Source organism: Oenanthe melanoleuca, chromosome 15 (assembly GCF_029582105.1).
Source record: "Oenanthe melanoleuca isolate GR-GAL-2019-014 chromosome 15, OMel1.0, whole genome shotgun sequence".
In the NCBI taxonomy this organism is placed as follows: Eukaryota; Metazoa; Chordata; class Aves; order Passeriformes; family Muscicapidae; genus Oenanthe; species Oenanthe melanoleuca.
The window spans coordinates 3,910,302-3,930,205 of record NC_079349.1 but is presented as its reverse complement, the minus strand read 5'-3'; the positions used below and the strand labels follow the sequence as shown (position 1 = coordinate 3,930,205).

The following is a 19,904-nucleotide window of genomic DNA, read 5'->3' as shown; positions in this document are numbered from 1 at the left end:
CGGGCCCTCCCCTCGGATCTGGCCCCCTCCCCTCAGACCTGGCCCCCTCCCCCGCCCGCAGCAGCCGTCGCACCGGCCCCTCCGCCAGCATGGCCGCGCCGGAACGCGAGCGCGCGGCCGGGCGGCGCCGGGGGGACGGCAGGAGCGCGCGGACAGGTTGGGCGGCTGCGGCGGAAGTGGTGCGGGGGGGGCCGGTTATGGTGGGGAGCGCTGTGGCGGCGGGCGGGGCGGGGGCGGTACCGGGGGCGGCACCGGGGGCGGGCCCGTGCCGGTGTGAGGGGCCTGTGGCGGGGTAACGGGCCCGTGAATGTGTGAGCACCTTGTAGGGAGGCAACGGGCCCGTGCCGGTGTGACACCCGCTGTGATGGGAAGCCCCGCGGGTCACAGGCCGCTCCCGGTGTGACAGCCCCGATCCCCGCGCTGCTCGACCCTCAGAGTGTCACGGCCCGCGGCCGTGGCTGAGCTGTGGGGAAACAGCGCAACCTTCCAGTGCAGTGGTGGAATAATTGGGATATTGAAGGGTGCCCAGCCCGGCAGCGCTGCCCCGTCCCGGTGGATGTGACGCTGGGGACACGGGCGGTGCTGGCAGCGCTGGGCTCGGGGGTTTTCCCGGCGCGGCCGTTCCGCGGGGTGAGGCCGCTCGGGGCAATGCGGGAATCACTCCTGAGCCGAGCCCAGCCGAGCCGAGCTCAGCCTAACCCTCCGAGCCGAGTTGTGCTGAGCCGAGTCCGAGCGAGCCCAGCCGAGCCAACCCCACTGAGCTGAACTGAGCCAGGCCCAGCCATGGCCAGTCCGGCTGAACTGATCCGAGCCAAGCTGTGCTGAGCTGAGCCAAACCGAGCCGTGCTGAGCTGAGCCAAACCGAGCCATGCTGAGCTGAGCTGAGCCGAGCCGTGCCAAAACAGCCGAGCCGTGCCAGGCTGAGCCCAGCCGAGCCCAGCCCAGCTGAGCCGAGCCCAGCGGGAGCTGTCCAGCCTCTCCAGCCTCTCCAGCGCTCCATCCATCCCGCATCCCGAGCCCGCCATGCGGGAGCGATGAGCGCAGCCGCCGCCCGGCCATGGAGGAGGATTTGTTCCAGCTGAAGCAGCTGCCGTGAGTAGCGCCGAGGGGGCTCTTGCCCCTCCGACCGCGGGAATCCCGCCGGGGGCCGGGGAATTCTGCCGGGAAGCGGCTCAGACCGCGGGAATCAAGGCCATTTTCCCCTGTGCAGCATCCCGAGGGATGCACGAGCTGTTTGTTACATAAATTCACTCATCTCCTTTGGTGTTTTGTTTGGTTGTTTTGTTTTTTTCGGTTTTTTTTCTCGGTGTGGATTTGGTGGTGGTAAAAAAATCAGCAGGGGTTGGGATAAAATCGTGGGAGCGCCAGGAGATTTGGGGATCGCCTTTGCAGAGGGGTTTATCTGTAAATAACGTTGTGCTGGGGAGGTTCTTCCTCGCCATCCTCTTCCTCGCCAGGGGGGAATCGCAGAGCAGAACCTGCCCTGCCAAGGTGGGTTTTTGGGATGGGGGGATCATCAGCATTGCCAGCGTTTCTGGAAAGCCAAACGCTGCTGCACAAGGAAAATGCTGATTTTTGTCTTTGGGATGTGGTTGCTGGATCTGTGAAAAAAAAAAAAAAAAAAAAAAAAAAAACAACAAAACACCTAAAAAACAAAACCCAACCCCAAACCTGATAAAATCTTTAGTGCCTTTAACCCAAGGAATTCCTTCCTTTCCCCTCAATTCCGAATGAAAATTAAAAACCTTTAAATTTAGAGGTTTAAAACCAACCCCGTTTTTTCCTAATGCTCAATTCTCAGGTGTTTTGCAACATATTCCTATTTATAAATCATGGGCTCTGCAAGGCGGGGAAGGAACGTTTCAAGTTGGTGTTAAATATTCATGAGCTCGTGTCAATGACAGAGCACCCTGTCCCATAACATTCCTGATAAGTTGGGAAACGAGCTCCAGCTCTTTTCCAATCCTTAGTTAGGATGCCTTCAGCTTTTCAGGGAAAAGATTCAGAGGTTATTTTATCAAGCTTTTTTCCCCCATTTTTAAGAACAAAACCTGGGAATACCTTCCAAAGTACCTTCCAGTGCAGGTGTTTTGGTGCTGTGAGATTTTGCAAATAAATGCAGCAGCTCCCTGAGATGTCCCAGATGTGAAAAATTTGGCAAGTATGGAGCAGAAATTATCCCTGTGGAGTTTTTTCCTTTGTTTGTATCAGTTTGTTTCACATATCCCTAAATTTTACACCTATATTTTGATTTTCTGTGCTGAGGAATGTGGCAATCCCTGCCTGGATTTGTGATTCTCAGATTTTGTAGGATCCATCACCTCCAAAGCTTCAATGATCTTTATGGTCCCTCCCTGTGATAATTTAATTTATTTCCAAAACTATTTCACTTCAATCTGAGGGATTTTCACTTTCCAAGGGGGGAAAGTTCTGCTGTGATGCAGGAAAAGTGAAGGAAGTCTGAGGGATCTGTTCCCAAATCTTTGGCCACAGAAAACTTCTTAGATGAGAAAAGAACCTTCTCTGTGGGAAGGGAGCAAATCCCTCTGACCAAAACATCAAAGCTGTGTCAGTTTAGCAAATTCTGGTCTTAAAATACAGATATTTCATTATATCAGGTATATCAATGACATGATATTAAATAATTCTATTTTAAATGAAAGTGGAGTCACAGAATCAGCGTCCTGATGGAAAAAAAAATCCATCCATTCCCTGAATGAGCTCAGTAATTGTATTTCACTAAATAATGTTTCAGGTTCTGGTGCATTTCAGGACTTCCATTTCTAATCACGAAAACAACTCAGAAAATGGAATTTGGGCTCTTCCTGCCCGAAATTCAATGACACAGCAATGCCTAATTCCAATTAAAGCCAGGCACACAAAACATGGATCTCATTAAATATGCATCATTCCATCATATTTTTATGGCCTCTGTGGTTTTATAAATTTGTGCATAGCACAAGGATGTGGATCCAAACACAAATCCCGGCGTTCCAAGGGAAAACGGGGCTTCAGAACCCGGCTGGAAAATCTCTCTGGGAGGATCCATCTCACTTTCTGTGCTTGCAGGGTGGTGAAGTTCCGCCGCACGGGGGAGAGCTCGAGGTCGGAGGAGGATGGGATTTCGGGAGAGCACGAGGTGCAGATCGAGGGGGTGAGGGCAGAGCTGGAGCCCGTGGAGCTCGGGGATGGAGCTGCCGTGCCCAAGGAATTCGCCAACCCCACGGATGGTGAGCAGGGCTCTCGTTCTCCTGGTGGAGGAAGGAGGGATCTCTTCATTCCAGTCCAGGGGTTTGGAGAGGTTAGGGATCCCCAGATAAAAATAATAACTCAGGGAAATTCTGTTTGAGCTGAAAATCGTGGTTTGATCAGCCCATTCCCTGTGGGAAGCTCTCTGTGTTCCTTTTTGTGTTCTCTGCTAGGGAGTTATGGATCCAGCTGCCACCCCTGTTCCACACTGGAATTTGCCTGAGTTCCCTCTGGAGCTGCTCAGAGCTCCAGGAGCAGCTACACCTTCAAGGCTGAGATGAATCTGCAGAGTTCCTGGCTCTTTTTTTCCTAGAGGACAACAGGAAGGTCCATCTCAGCCTCTGCTTCCTTCACTGCTTTAGGAGGGATGAGAAATATTCTGTTTTTCTTAGCACAGTGTGAAAATTTGGTATTAATTTTGTTTCTGAACTTCTCTGCTGTGCTTTATCCCTTGGGTTTTGTTTGATTTCCTCCTGGTCTGTGTTGTGATCTCACAGCTCTGAGCCAAAGCTTTTCTGAGGAATGTCCTTTTCAAACTGATGCAAGTGTTAGAACTGTGAGACTTTAATTGATTTAAACAACTCAAATATCAAAATGTGCTTTTCTTGGTCATTTCATTTTCCATTTGAGCAAAGAAATTTGAGACATCTCAGCACCTTCAGCTGGAACAAACAAAAGAGGTCGTGGCAGTGGGTGGGAAACAACCAGCAGCATTTTTAACAGAAGCAGGGTTTAAGATTTGTGTGTTTTGGAGAAAATCTTGATTTCAATAATGAGAGGTTGCAGTGAAATATTCCCTGCAGCTCCCAGCACTGCTGTGGGCTGGGGCAGAGCTGTTTTTCCCCACAGAAAGCTGCACTTTAATGGCTGGAGGAGTCACTCCCAGGAGGAAGAGGCTGAACATGGGCTGGATTCGTGGGTGCCACACTGATTAACCTCCACAGGATTAAAATATTCTAAGAATAATTAGAATTATTTTGACTTTGCAAGAACACAGAGATTTTCCTGCGTGGGAATTGTATAACAACTGAGCAACTCTGTTATATATTTGAGATCTCAGCAAATTAGCAAATTAATTAGTAATTAAACCAGAAAATTCTCTCTCAAGGGCTGGATATTTTAAGGAAGGAATCCATGGAATTGTTTTTTTCCAGATACTTTCATGGTGGAAGATGCGGTGGAAGCCATTGGATTTGGGAAGTTCCAGTGGAAGCTCTCTGTCATTACTGGATTGGCATGGGCAAGTAACTGGGATCAGGATCACTTCATCATCCTCACTTAGAGAATCTCAGGGATTCCAAATAATGGGGGCAGAGAGACTCCAAGCAGATAAATGTACAACAGAGCAGGAATTTCACTGGAAATTCTAAAATAACAGCAGCACCCAGCCTTGTTGGGAGGGGTAGTGATGGATTTCTTTGTCTCTGGAGTTCTCATAGATCAGGGTTTGGAAAAACATTTTGATTCTCCACTTGAATTTGGTCTCAAATGAAAGAAGTTCCAGGCTGCTCCTGCAGAACCTGAGGTTTCCTGCAGTGATTTTGCCACATTCCTCCCATCAGCTGCCATCTCACTTGTCTGTATCAGTCAGGATTGCTGGAATCTCAGTTTCAGAGGAACAGCAACCCAGCACTTCCACTTTTAACCTTGATATCAATAAAAAAGTCTTGGTTTCCATTTTTCTGCTCTTTCTGAAGCTGAGTCCCACCTCCTGTGGTGTATTTTAGGATCCTGATACCTGGAGCTGTATTTACTGCTTTTATCTGTGTAAAAAGCTGGAATCTGCCATGGTTGAGATCCTAAACCAGGTGTGGAATTTGGTTTCTAGATGATCTATGCAAACCCAGGAGTGTTTAAGGGAATTCAAGTTACAAGGTATTCAACAGTTCCTGACTGAATCCATGTGTGAAGGGCTGAAAGCTGGAATTTACACTATGGAAGTGACTGAACCTGTGCCACTGACCAGCCAAACCTCCTCATAATCTTTGGATTTAGCTCTTTGGATCCTCTCTGCTAGAGTTACTCAATGTGCTGATAATCAGAAACGAATTTAAATATTAAATGTTAAATATTATCTTCAACCACAAGGTGAACAGCACAGAAATGTCACCAAGGCCTATAATTACCTCCTAATCCACCTGATTTTCAGACAATTGTTGATTTTTGCTTTATTTTCCCCCTGCAGATGGCAGATGCCATGGAAATGATGATTTTAAGTATCCTTGCTCCTCAGCTGCACTGTGAGTGGCGCTTACCCAGCTGGCAGGTTGCATTGCTCACCTCGGTAGGAAAAATACCTGACAGCTCCTGTCTTCCCTGAGCTTTGACCATCATTCTTATCCTGGCATTTTGCTTTGTATCCCCCAAATTAAATCTCCTCATGGCCTTTGTAGATTGCTTTAAGCTTGGAAGTTGATAGGAGTTTTTTTTTAAAAAATATTTATAGGAGTTTTTTTAAAGATTGAAGTACTGAAATTCAGTGAGAACTGAGGGCATTTTGCAGGTTTCAGACTTGGAGTTCCATGTATTTTCCAGGAAAAGCTATGAATTCACTCAGATTCATCCCAAAATTCAAACCATTTGATTAATTTTTTTTTTTTTTAATTGGTAAATTTTGATTATCTTGCTTGCTATTCTTTCTCTCTCCCCACATCTAAGCTCTCTGACAGACTGAGAGCCCTGAGAGAGAACAAACAGTTGATTTTTGAGGTTGGACTCAATGATATCAGAGATCTTTTCCAGCCTAAATAATTCTGGGGTTATCCAGTCATCTGTGGAAGCAGAGATCTTACAACACCACCTTCAAGGATGGTGGAATCCTGCAATGCCTTCAGGGATAAGAGAACAAATTTGGGAACCCTTCTCTCAGCATAGGCCAGTGCTGAATGCAGGAACTTTATTCCCTGAATTTCTCTCTTCTTTAGTTTTCAATGCCCTTTGTTTGGTTGTATAAAATGATTACAATGCTCAGCAGATTGAATTTATGTCCTTGAATCCTATGAATGTCCCATCCCTGAATGCAGAGGGTCCTCCTTGCAGCTCAGCACAAGAGTGTCAGCTCTGAAAAGGCTTCAGGGTATTTTCTTTCACACTTCAGACTTTTCTAAACTTTTAAGGTGTAATTTTATCTCCATTCAAACCTGGGAGCTGCTGAGGATGGGGTTAGGAGGCTGGAAGAGAGCTCTGTCCTGCAGATCTCAGCCAACAGCTCCTCTCAGCTTTTATTCAGGAATATTTGCCTTGGAACTGGAGAGCTCTGTGTCTTTCCAGGGCTGGACTCACAATGGGACAATACCAGTGTTCCCAGTCCAGGCCAGACTGGGATTGTCTGGGTTGTCACTAATGGATTTTTTAATGCAAAACTGACTTGAGGAGGGACCTTGTTGCTTCCCTGCTCCAGCCCAGAGAGAACTGGATGATCTTTAAAGTGTGGGATGATCTTTAAGGTTCTTTCCAACCCAAACCATTCTCTGACCTCCTGCACATCTCACTCTGTTTTGGGCTGAAATGTTCTGGATTCACTGGGAGTTTGTGTTCTGTGTCTGTCACACTGGAATTTTCACTTATTAAGGAAAAGATTTCTTTCCTGCTGTTCCACAGGTGGTGTTTGTGGGAATGATGTCCAGCTCCACGCTCTGGGGAAACATTTCAGACCAGTATGGGAGGAAAACAGTAAGTCTGCAGCTCCTGCTGGGATAAATCCCAATATTTCTGCAGTGTGGACATTTCAGTGCAACTGGCAGGGGGTGCCCAGAGGAGCTGCCTCATTCCTGGAAGTGTCCAAGGCCAGGCTGGAGCACCCTGAGATGGTGGAATGGGATGAGCTTTAAGGTTCCTTCCAACCCAAACCATCCCAGGATTCTGTGTTCCCAAATGTCCACATGTACAAAGCAGCATTAATCACACCCAGAATTGAGCTCCTATGAAATATAAGGCATTTGAAGCTCAGGTTTACTCTTTAATTTGTCTTACAGTGATTTTTAACTCTTGCTGAACACAGGGCCTAAAGATCAGCGTGTTGTGGACACTCTACTATGGGATCCTGAGTGGGTTTGCTCCCATTTACAGCTGGATCCTGGTGCTGAGGGGCCTGGTGGGCTTTGGCATTGGAGGAGTGCCTCAGTCGTAAGTAAATAGTCACAAATCCAAACTCCCTCCGTTCTCTTTCTTTCTTATAAAATTCTCATGTCAGATTGAAGTCTTGTTTCTGTTCAGCCACCCCAAAACTTGGTCTTGTGGCAAGGCAGGTCATGCCCTAAAGAGCAGCATTTAGAGCCCTGACTCTGTAAAACCCCAGATTGTTGTTGTTCAGTCAGAGCCTGAACTTCCCTATCTCAGCCTGAGCTGGAATTTCAAACCCACCCAGCTCAGACCTGGAGCACTGGAGATGCTGGGATGGCTCAGAAATAAAAGGAAGTGTCAGGATACTTCTTTGTCATTATGTGGTTCCTTTCACTGAAGAGAGGGATCCATAAATTTTCCACCTGCAATAAATAACCCAGCTCTAGGTTTTTAATTATAAATGTAAAGGGAAGGGCACAGCCATTCTCTCTCTCTGGAGTCTTCTATCCTTACCAATAAATGGCATTTTTGCCTTCTGGAGGTGCTTTTTTGGAGCAGGCAGAGCCTGGCTTGGATTGATGGCTCAAGATTCCTTCCCAAGGCAAGGCAGGGACTTTTCCATGGCCATTCCCAGATAAAAAATCCAGAGCTGCAGGTGCAGCCCAGCCAGGGCCACTGGAATTGGCTCAGTGAGGTTCTGTGACTTCAAGAGAGAAAAACCAGAGCCAGTTACAGATCTCCAAGTGAATCCCATCCTCCCTGAGTCTGTTTCCTGTTCTAACTATAACAGGGATTTATTTGACAGAGGGGTAAACATGGATGAAGCAGGAAAAGTAGCTCCTTTCTAATATCCTTAAGCTGTGTGATTTTGGAGGTGAATGCCTGGATCTCCATGGAATGAGTGTCATTTCCTCCTCTGGATTGGCTCCAACAATTCCATGTCCTTCTTTTGTTGGGGTCATTCACCAGCTCCTGTTTTCTCTGCACTGCAGAGGGACCTGAGCTACACTTGAAGATGAGATCTGAATTCTCTGTATCTCTGCTTGAATGAAATATTGTGTGAAACTTTACACTTTCCATTAACTGGGCAGCTCCTCAGAGATCAATCCATGCTTTAAGTTATCAGGAATTTTGTCCCAGACCTCAAAGGAATCCTGAGGAGTTTGGAGGGAGGAGCAGAATGATTCCATGGAATGCAAACAGAGCAAAGCCAAACTTTACCAGTTTGAAGATGACAGAGCCTGGACTGGCTGCTGCCTCAATTCCTCCTCAGGAATTCCTCCTGGAAAAGCTTTGCCATCACTCCTTGGCACAGGCATGAAACAAAGCCTCAGTGGTTGCTCTTTGAATCCCACAATAAAAGAATGCAAATTATTTTATACCAGTGACATGAAAGTATTCCCCTCCTGGAGAATTGAACCCTGGCACAGGAGATGGAGAATTCTCTGAGCCAATTGTAAAGCCCTGAAGAAATTCTTTATCCAGCAAGAGTTTGCATTGAATTCTGATGGAGCACACTGAAAATACCAGATAAAATTTCATTTTCAGTGGTGCTCTGGCTCAGAGCAGGGCTATGGAAACATGAGCATCAAGATCTGCATTTAACTGACAACTGTGGGGTTACTAAAACACACAAAAAAAGCAAATTGTGTCCTCTCTTAAAGGGTTTGTTCTGGGGTGGAAGAGGAGTGTGACCCAGTGTGACAGCCTGGCTGGCTCTGGGGATAGGGGGAGCTCTGAGTTGCTGCTCTGGGTTTGGCAGTTTTATTTAAAGCCAAAAGGGATGTTTGAACCTCTGCTGTCTGATTTCCCTCTCTGTGCTGACATTTCTCTCTCTGTTCCCTCTTTCAGGGTAACTTTATATGCTGAGTTCCTTCCAATGAAAGCCAGAGCTAAATGCATTTTATTAATAGAGGTGAGTGGATGCATTCTGATCCTTGAGGAACAAATCCTCTGGTGGTCACATCCCTTCCATCCTGCTGCCTGGAAATCCCCTCAGACCTGCAGCCAGACCTGGCCTGTGCCCCTTGCTGTGGAGCTGAGTCACTCCTGAGCTCTGCTACCAACCCAGCTCCAAAAGCAGCAGAAAGTTTTCCTGTCACACTCCATTCTTTGTGTTGAATTTGCCTTTTTCCAAATTATTTTGGAAAATATAGGGCTGGAGAGTGAGCACAAGAGAGGCATTGGGTGTCCATAATTTTGTGGTGAAATGCGTCTCAGTGCTAGATTTGGAGAGCTGAAAACTCCACAAATTCAGTGCTAAATTCAGCTCCACATCTTCTTCCAAACATATCAAAGTCACTCAGGGCAGAATTTTATCCCTGGAACATTTTAAGGCAGAATTTACACCCAGGAATTTCTCTCTCCAGCCATCCCTGGTGAGCACAGCCTGGAATGTTCCAAAGGAGAGGCCTTGGGAGCACTCCATTCCTCATTTTTCTGTTGGTTTTGCCTCTTGCAGGTGTTCTGGGCCCTTGGGACTGTGTTTGAGGTGCTCCTGGCAGTGGTGGTGATGCCCACGCTGGGCTGGCGCTGGCTCCTCATCCTCTCTGCCCTCCCACTCCTGCTCTTTGCTGGCCTGTGTTTTGTAGGTATTCCTCAAGGATTCACCTGAATTCCTGCACTTCCCACTCCTCTACCCTATTCTGTGACCCAGCTGAAGGAAATCAGGACAGTTTTGAGCTCTCTGGTGGTGTCTTCTGTGAAATAACTGAAATAATGACCAAAAAATGCAGTTTCAACAGGGTGCTGGGAAAAGCATTCCAGGGAGAGTTGTGTTGATGTGACTGTAATTGCTGGAGGGCTGGAATTTGGTGAAATCAGGCCTGGAACCCTCTCCAATTTAATGACTTTGTTTCAACTAAGCTCAGTGGAACCAGCATTTTATCAAAAGCTGTTGCTATTTCTCTAAATTCTCTTTTAATTTTGTCACTTTTAAAACAAAATTTCCACTTAAAAATCCTCCCAAGTCAGGGATAGGATCTGCAGAGTGCATGTCAGATTCCAAAATAAGTTAAACCTGAGCTTCAGTGATATATTTCATATTTTATTATTTATTAGGTGATATCTTTGCCAAGCACTCAGTCTCCTCATAGGTAAATGTCATTGTCAGGTGCTTTAGCAGCCCTTTTTATTCCTTAGTTTTTCAGGAATACCTCCAGTTATCCAGGTGCTCACAAGCTTGTTCTAAATTAAAAGGAGCTTAAACACATAAATTTTGGAATACCAGGAGCATCTTGTTATCTGCCCTGGATGCTTTGGAAGGAACCTGCAAAAATTCACAACAATTCTCAAAAATAAACCCAAAGGAATGGAAGGGAAAGTGTTCTGAGGTGATGGGGAAAGTGGGGGATTGCAGTTTTTAAAGCCTGATGAGATGACTCTTGGAATTCTTTCTTGGAATTCTTCAAGCTTAATTCTGTAATCCTTTGTCATGTGAGAATCTGCTGGAGATTCCCCCGAGGAAAATCCCAGAGTTTATTGCTGTGTGTGTGACCTGCTCTGCTCCCTTAGTGGCTGCCAGAAAGTGCCAGGTATGATGTGTTATCTGGGAACCAGGAGAAAGCTCTGGCCACTTTGAAGAGGATTGCCACAGAAAATGGAGCTCCAATGCCCTTGGGAAAACTGGTGGTTTCCAGGCAGGTATGTGCAGGTCCCAGGCACCTCCAGAACAATGAAACTGAGGGGGGCTGTAACCAAATCATCAATGTTCTGTTCAATTTTAATATCTCAGCTAGGCAGAAAAAATGAAGTTTGATCATTTCTGCCTCTTTCCCACTGAGGAAGAGTTAATTTCTCATTTGGAAGTGAAAAGCAGCTTTAAAATTGGTATTAATGTTATTTAACCTCATTGTTATAAAGAAAACCAAACCTTGAGGTTGTTGAATAGCTCAGGTCAGAATTCATGGATCTGAATTCATGAGACAAAATGAAATTTGACTCTTTAGCTGTCCCTCATCATCCAACTTCTGCTTGTTCCCAACAGGAGGACAGAGGCAAAATGAGGGATCTTTTCACCCCCCATTTCCGCTGGACCACGTTGTTGCTCTGGTTTATTTGGTAAGAGAAAACATAAAGGTTCAGTGCCAGCACAGCTCTAAATGGGTTTTATTGAAGGGATTTGACTCAAATACAGCAACTTCCTCCTCAGACAAAAACCAACCAAACAAACAAAAAGCCCAACCTGTATTGATTTGTAATTTATTCAACCACCCAAGCATTCCCAATCAAATTGCCCTTTAATTTTCTGAATGCTGAAATAGCTTTGGGGTAGGACTTTTGATTTGTGGTGTTTCTTTTAAGTTGGACCAGCTGAAACTTCCTCTCTCATTTGCTTCCTTGCAGGTTTTCCAATGCTTTCTCATATTATGGGTTAGTTTTATTAACTACAGAGTTCTTCCAAGCAGGAGATGTTTGCAGCAGTAAGTATTGCTCCATCTTTTCTTTTTAAATGTGTCCTGTTAAAGCTGCTGGAATATCTTTTATTAGATCACTTTCTACTGGTGGTTTGGAAAAGGAATGTGGCTGAGATTTAAGATTATTTTAAATATTTCCTCATCTCTGCCCAGTGCAGAGAGGTCCTGCAGTGGTTTTGAGCCCAAAATGTCAAACAGCAAGACAACCTTCAAGGCAGACATGTTATCTTTTCTTCTTGATTAAAAAAAAAAAAAAAAAAAAAAAAAAAAAAGTGATTAGATAAATACAAGTTTTCAGATTTGACAGGTCTGATTATTTCTGAGAGAGAGAAACTGCTGCTGTGGAGCTCCTGGGTTCTCAAGATGAGAAAACCTGCTGAGAAAAAAGATAATGGTGGGAAATCAATGTTCTTTGTGTTGTAGAATTTTTGGGGAGAAAAAAAGGTGCTTTGACTGAGTTAAAAAGAGGCTTGAACAGTTTGATTCCCCAGGGGAGGAATGATTGCATTCAGAACACTTGTAATTAGGGAAAACTGCCTGGAAGTTGGGAAATTAGAAAATGTGGATGGGGAGTGTTGGAGCAGCCCCAGATTCCAGGGTTGAGCAGCAGTGATGAGCTCTGAGAGTTCTGACTCAGGTTTGCCCCCTCAGGGGGGATGCAGCCCTTAAAAACCCTTGTTTTTATAAGGACATGGGGTTATTCAGTATTCTCAGAGTGTAGGAAGTGTTGGGATCCCAATTTGTGTTGGGAGAAACTGAATCATTGGAGTTAATTCTGTCCTGAGCCCTGGACTGGAAAATAATTCAGGCTGTACAGCTGATAAGGAGGTGGAATTTTTACTGAGCTGAGACATCCTGTCACAGAAAACATGATAAATGTTCAGTGTTTCCAGGCAAAATCACCAAGCATTGCTCTTCAATGCCCCTCTGACTCTGAATTCCATCCCAGCAGCACATCAGGCATTCAGAAGAGGAATAATTAAATCCAAGGGCAGAATCACTTGAATTTCTGTCCCTAAACAACTTTCCAGAAGTTTTTTAAGGAATGATGGGTGTAGTGAATCCATACCAGTCCTTCCAGTCTATCCATTCCTAAATTTCAGCAGTAGAAGTGAGAGATCCAGCAGGAAGGTAAGCAGGGAAGAGTTTGCTTAAAATATATTAAATATCTGTGCTTTTTTCCCTGCAGTATCCAGCAGAAGGCAGGAAGTAAAAGCCAAGTGCAGCCTGGCCTGTGAGTACCTGACAGAGGAAGATTACACTGACCTGCTCTGGACAACCCTGTCAGAATTCCCTGGTAAGGGGCAGTGAGAAGCACCAGTTTTTCCTTGGAATGGCTCAGGGTGTGGGAATGGGCTCTGGCAGCAGCACTGGAGCTGGGATGTCTGTGCTTCCCACAGCACTCAGAGCTCCTTGCTGGAGCTGTGGATTCTCCCTGCCTTGGGATCACTCCAGAAAAAATCAGTCATTGCTCTGGAATGGCCCCTCTGTCTGTTCCAACCCAGCAACACTTCAGGAAGTAGAAAACCAACTCAAAGGGGCAGAAACACTGGAATTTCTATCCATAAGTGACTTCCCAGAAGTATTTTCAAAGGATGGTGGGTACAGTGATTCTGTGGAGAACTTGCTCCCTAAATCTCTGTGCCCATCAGTCCTGATCCTGTGATTTTCAGGCAATTTCAGCAAATTTCAATGGACAGTCTGGCACAGGACAAGCAAAATAATGTGAAAGAGTTGATCCACCAGATGGAGGGGATCTCCCAGTGTTAATCTGATTGAAACAACACCAGAGCCAGGAATCAGGATATTTTCACTCTTCTGGATCATCATTTCAGGGCTAAAAGCTCAAGGAGAAGCCATTTAATGAATGATAATTTGCAAGTATGACTGAGAAATATGCACAGTCATTCCTAAAAGCAGTGTGCTGCCAGTCATTTTGGGAAGGATTCCCAGAAAAAAAGAGTGGGTACCTTGGAGTGGTGCTGTGGCTGAAAAGTCTGGTTTGATCCTCACAGACACTGAGGTGGGAGTGAGAAATACTGACAGGGTACCTCTGAATGTGACACTGATGCTGGAACAATCCCCACTCCTGCTGTGCATCAGCTTTCAAAAGGATCTGGGAAAATTGCATTGGAGGGAAGACTTAATAGTGAGATTTACTGAGCTTGATCTATTTCCTATCAAAAATCAGGGGAGAAATAATTTGGTGAAACATCTAAATAACAGAACAGAAAGAAAATACCACATTCTAAAGAGCTCTTAAATCCAGCAGGGAACAATGGCCAGAAGTTGAACAGGAATTCTTCCAGTGAGCCATGAGCAGGTGTTTTAGGCATTCACATCAGTAATCCCTGGATGGGAGTGTGGATTTGTGGATCTGGGAGCCTGTAGCAGGACTCAGCAGCTTCAACACACACACAAAAAAATTCCTGTTTTCACACAACACCAGTAGCAATCCATCCCTGCCCTGCCTGGGGACAGCAAAGGATTGGAAAGAGAGGCCAGAATTCCCCATGTAAACCAGCCAGGCTGTGTTAGATCTGCTGCAGCCCCTCTTTGCTGCATTCCCAGGGGTGTCCTGGTCTCTTCCCACAGGTGTGTTGGTGACCCTGTGGATCATCGACCGCATCGGCCGCAAGAAAACCATGGCCCTGTCCTTCCTTGTCTTCTCCTTCTGCAGCCTCCTGCTCTTTCTCTGTGTTGGAAGGTGAGTCCAAGGAGCAAAAGAGAAATAGATTTTTCCATGTACTCTCTTGGTTGTGGTGGGATAACTGGGATTGGTAGTTTGAAAAGCTGTAGGATGGTCGTGCTCAGATGGAGAAAGATTTAAGGCTGGGGTTGGGTTTTGTCACCAGAGTTTGGGAGGGAAGGAAAAGTGAATTAATTCCAAGTGAACCCAGCAGGTTGTATTTAACATTCCCAAACTCTGCTCTCCTCTTTCCTCTCACAGAAATGTTCTTACTGTGCTGCTCTTCATTGCAAGAGCTTTTATTTCAGGAGGATTTCAGGCTGCCTATGTTTACACTCCTGAGGTAAGGGGGTTGTTGTGGTGTGGGAATATTAAAGGGGAGTGAGAACAGGGTGGGAAAGTCATTTTGGTGACCTGTTCCCAGTGGACCTGACCCCAGAGTGGAGCTGTAAATCCCATTGTCATTGTCTGACAGAATATGCTGTGACACCACTTATTAATTCCCATTGATTTAGGAGTGGAAGGAGGAAAACTTCCCCTGGGATTGATGGGATGATGTTTTTCCCACAGGTTTATCCCACAGCCACACGTGCTTTGGGCCTGGGATCATGCAGTGGAATGGCCAGAGTGGGAGCCCTCATAACCCCATTCATTGCACAGGTAAATCTCTTCTCCTCTGAGATTGGAGGCACAGGAAGCTTGGATTGATGGTCTTGGAGGTCTTTTCCAGCTTTAGCAATTCCATGATTCTATGAAGTTGATGTAGAACCTGCTTTTCTTCCACTATCCCAGGTTGCTCCAAGCTCCATCCTTGGACATTTCCAGGGATAGGGCAGCACAGCTTCTCTGGGCAGCCTGTGCCAGGACCTCCCACCCTCACAGGGAAGAATTCCTTCCTAAAACCCAGTCTAATCCTGCCCTCTGAGAGTTTTGAACCACTGTCCCTTGTCCTGGCACAATCTATAAAATAATTTATAAAATCTACCTCCTTTCCAGAAGCTTCAAGTTAAACTTTATTCCCAATACCACGATTAAAATTTCTATTGCTCCATCAGTGTGTGTATTTCCATGCTGAGGTGCTGTTTTGCATTCCCTGCCTTTTTTTTTCCTGCAGGTGATGTTGGAATCCTCAGTCTATCTGACTCTGCTGGTTTACAGTGGCTGCTGCCTGCTGGCTGCCCTGGCCTCCTGCTTCCTGCCCATTGAGACCAAGGGCCGTGGCCTCCAGGAGTCCAGCCACAAGGAATGGGGCCAGGAGATGGTGGGCAGAGGATCTCATTCCCCAGGGGAATCACAGGAATGATGGGACATGGAAACCTGCTGGAAGAATGAAGGATAGGAGCAGGATGTCTCACAAAACCTGAAGCATGGAAAGCTGACCACCATCACTGCCAACGTCACGTGTCAAACTGCAGGAGTTTGGGGTTGAACCTCAGCAAATTGTGTTTCTGCTGCTCTTTGCTCACACTCATAAAAACTTTCTGGATGGAGAGGCCTTGAAGTTTAGCAGGAGGGGTTTCTCTTCAGTCTGTCGTGCTTGCATGGTCAGCTCTTCAGCTTAAAATGTCCTGTGCCAAGCAAATGCCAAGTGACTGCAGCCCAGCATAAGCTGTCATATAAACTGAGCTCTTGATGCCTGAAACCAAGAGGTTCATGTTTAGTGTGGCCCTGGCCTGGCACAGGGTGGATTCCATCCCCTGCACTATGGATTGAATGCCTGCCTTGCACTTTTAGCCATTAAAACCACCCCCAAAATGTGGTTCTGGCAAACCAACCCAGGCTTTCCAGTTGGGTTCTGTTCCTGGAGAGTGGATTGCTTGGAAACTGATTCCTGCCTGTTTCTCCCATCCCAGGTGGGTAGTTGGACCAGGGAGGGTGGTGTTGCTGCAGAGCTGGGACCTTGTAGCAGAGATGTAAACCACAGAGTCATTAAGGTTGGAAAAAACCTCCAAGCTCATCAAGTCCAGCGTGTAAATCCTCATGTTTTGGAGCAGAATTGGACTTCTCTGGCATTGCCAGGGTCCTTGAGCTGTCTGTCTGTTGCTTGGAGTGGGGAGGTTCTCACTTTGGGTTCTCTGTGTGGATCCAGGTGTGTCCCTGCTCCATCACCTGGGCACATCCTCACTGTGGGATGGCCCCAACTGGAGTCAGGAGCTGGGCAGGACCTTTCCTGCTGTTTGTACATTGACTGCTGACAAAGGAATGTAGCTGGAAGAAATGAACAAAACCATGGGAAGAGCCCATCTGCAGTGATCTTGGATGAAGAACTTCCCTCCTCAAGGGATGATCCTGCTCTTGTCAGGGAATGTAGCAGAGCTCAGATGAGGACAAGCTTGTCTGGTTTGTCCCTGGGCACAAGTCAGGTGGCAGAGTCTGTGGGAATGTGCAGGGATCTGAGATGTGCCTCATCCAGGTCTCAGTGGATTTTCAGGATTCCAGACTTTGGTCACACAACCAAATGTGGCTGAGATGGACTTGGTGAGGCTGTGGGAGCCATGGGGATTTATGAGCAGGTGTCTCACCTGATCACAGGTAAATGTGCAACACATTGTTACAGTTGAACATTTTAAATATCCTGGGAAGCAGGTCCCATTCCTGAGGTCAGGAACAGGTCTCCAAGTCCATGTTTGGTGCAGTACAAGTGGGCATGGCTGTCACTGAGGGTCACAGCTCTGAGGTCACTGCAGTGCTCCACCACGTGCCAGGCTGAGGGGAAAACAGGAGTGGATAATTCCCTGAAGAAAGCCAGGAAACTCAGGCTGATGGAAAAGGCCCAAGAGGTTGTTGAAATTGTGTGAGGGGGGTGTTCTGTTGAGAACAGAGTTTGCCCAGGCACTGAGTGTCCATCCAGTCCCACTGGAGGATGGTGACTCAGTGAAGGGTTCCAGAAATGGTTGGTGGAAACAGGCAAACTTGGCTTTTCCCAGCGAGATGGAAATGAATTCAGCTCCCAAGGGATCCCTGGGATCCCAGGGCTCAGCTGTGGGTGGTGGCACAGAACCCTCTGTCCTTTCTCCTTGTGTCCTCATGCTCCACCAAGATCAGGCTCCAGCTGATCCCAGTAAACACACAGGGCTCTCTGACAGCAACCACACCTCATTTGTTCAGCTCCTTCTGCCAGGCTGGAGTTGGCTCATTCTCCCTGTGTGCCTGGGGCAGAGCCAGGGGGACTTGTTCCATGGAATACCAGAATTCCAAAGTGATTTGGGTTAGGAGGGACCTTAAAGCTCATCCAGTCCAACCCCCTGCCATGGGCAGGGACATTTTCCACTAGACCAGGTTGTTCCAAGCCTCATCCAAACTTGACTTTGAACACTTCCAGGGGTGGGAAACCTCTCTGCTTTCACTTGGGCTGGCCTCTGATGTGCTGGATATGGGACACAACAGTGAGGGAGCAGGTCCTGGATGGGTTTAATCAGATATTACCCCACAAGTGTAATTTCCAGTGAGCTGGAAAACCTGCTGGGCTGGGATTTACTGGAGCTGGGATCTGCTGGAGCTGGGTTTGCCTTTGCACAGTTGGGCTGTTCACCCCTCAGTGACAGCTCTGACATTCCATCCTCATCCTCCTGCTGCTGGAGGCCCTCAAGGCCATTCCAGTCCCCCAGGTGCTTCCATGCTTCCTCCCTTGGGCTTGCCATGAGCTGTGTTTGCATCCCAAAACTCTGGAATTGAGCCTGGGTAGAGGTGACAGAGAATCCAAAGTGCAGGACAGGTCTGGCCTGAAGGAGCCATCCCACCATGGCCCAGTTTGTTACTCAATGCCTTGAGTTAAAATTCTGCTTTCCCAGGGTTAATGTTCACATCTCACTTCATTTTTTTAGGTGAATATTCAGCAGTTTTAAAGAATTGCACTCAACAGCCTTTAGAGAGTTTTAGGTGAAGTTTATCTGTTCATGCACAGCTGGATCCTACAGATAAGCTACTTCCCAGGTAAAGATTTATAGGGAATGCAACATTTTCCATGCTGTTGAATAGAGGAGTTTTAACCTGTGATATTTTACAGTGTTAACCAAAAAATGGAAGGCATTTTTGCTTTTCACTTTGTATGAATTCTGCACTAAAAAATCTATTTATTGATAGAAATACAAATATTGGTGTTGCTGGGTCTTTGATTTTGTTAAAGCTTGATCCAAAGCTCACTGAAATCTGGGAAAATCTCCCATGGATATCCATGAGCTTTGGATCAGCTGGATGAAAGGGAGAGGTAGGAGCCCACCACAGCTGATCCCACCTGGCTGAATTCAGCAGGAGCCTGCTGGGCACTGGAAAAATGGAGCTGGAATTCAGGATTTGCAGGAATTTGCATGTAATTAATTAGAGAAGGCCATTTTAGCTTGTTCACTGAGAACACTGGGGTTGACCCACACCAGTTATAAATCACCACCAATAGATTTTGTAGTAGGGCAGCACAGTTTAAGTACAAAATAAACTTCCAAAGAATCCTTTTCCACACTGAGTATTTTTCACTGGCAAAGGAATTAGTGCAACTGCTTTGTTTCAAACTGCAAAGTGAGATCCTTTGGAATTCAAACAGAATTGTGGGATTCAGTTTTATTTATTCAGATATCAAGTGTCCAAGATATCAACGTGCCAAGCTGGCGTGGGAATGTCATTCCCCAAGTGTGCTTGGATGGAATGATTTGTTATTCCCAAATACTTACCAAAAGAGCAGTGAATGTTTCCATGTCTGAATGTACAGTTTCTAAGCTGGATTTACATTTTAATGTTGAAAAACTTGGTGTATCTCAAGCTTGTTGTAAAATACTCCTCTGGTTCCTGTTTCCCGACATGGCATTGGAGAGTTGAAGTCCACATTAGATATTTTATGTTAAACAAATAAATAGTTTTTTCAGGAAATAAGGTTTTGGTTCTTCTGGGGGATGTTTAGGAGGGGTCATAACTTTGCAATTTTTTTTTTTTTTATTTTGGTGTTCAAAGGTTTGAGCTACAGGGCTCAGCACTCTGCAGGTCTGACTCATTTTCTGTCTGTTTTGTGTGTTTAGATGTAAAGAAAAGTCACAGGATTCCTGTTCCCATTGTAAGTAACCTCACTACAGCAAAATATTGTGGATGCTCCATCCCTGGAAGTGTTCCAGGCAAGGTTGGACAGGGCTTGGAGCAATCTGGGATAGTGGAAATTGTCCCTGCCCATGGCAGGGAGTGGGATTGGATGAGCTTCAAGGTCCCTTCCCACCCAAATCATTCTGGGATTCTATGATTTTTTAAATTCTCTTATGTCTTTAATTGCTTTTCATATTTAATTCAGTTTGGACACTAAGCCCCAGGCAGTTTGGCCTCTTCCCTGGATGTGTTGGCATCAGGTGGCTGCACATGTGTCTGGACTTTTTGGCAGGGAGGGTTCCTGCTACTAATTTACATTTTAATATAAACCCTTCATTTCCTTATCATTTTTTTCTAAACCATAATTAAGTGCCCAACCCTATTTTCCTCTCCCTTGTCACTGATACTCTTATTTTGGTGCCCAG

General features: G+C 46.1%; 1 protein-coding gene across 1 annotated transcript; it reads left to right on the top strand.

Annotated features, from left to right (window-relative positions):
* The first annotated feature begins 250 nt into the window (after positions 1-250).
* SVOP (SV2 related protein) lies at positions 251-19,272 on the top strand. Its single transcript, XM_056504580.1, has 16 exons — positions 251-1,092; positions 3,070-3,230; positions 4,404-4,489; positions 5,435-5,533; positions 6,850-6,921; positions 7,250-7,374; positions 9,163-9,226; positions 9,773-9,898; positions 10,825-10,953; positions 11,297-11,370; positions 11,656-11,732; positions 12,916-13,023; positions 14,322-14,433; positions 14,677-14,758; positions 14,986-15,075; positions 15,530-19,272. Exons 1-16 carry the CDS (start codon positions 1,058-1,060, stop codon positions 15,716-15,718), a joined length of 1,629 nt encoding a protein of 542 aa, XP_056360555.1. The 5' UTR covers positions 251-1,057; the 3' UTR covers positions 15,719-19,272.
* The last annotated feature ends 632 nt before the right edge of the window (positions 19,273-19,904 follow it).

Coding starts and splice junctions, on each gene's coding strand:
- SVOP (XM_056504580.1), top strand. CDS start 1,058: ATGGAGGAGGATTTGTTCCAGCTGAAGCAGCTGCC. Junction 14,759..14,985: donor CCTATGTTTACACTCCTGAG/GTAAGGGGGTTG, acceptor TTTTTCCCACAG/GTTTATCCCACAGCCACACG. Junction 15,076..15,529: donor TAACCCCATTCATTGCACAG/GTAAATCTCTTC, acceptor TTTTTCCTGCAG/GTGATGTTGGAATCCTCAGT.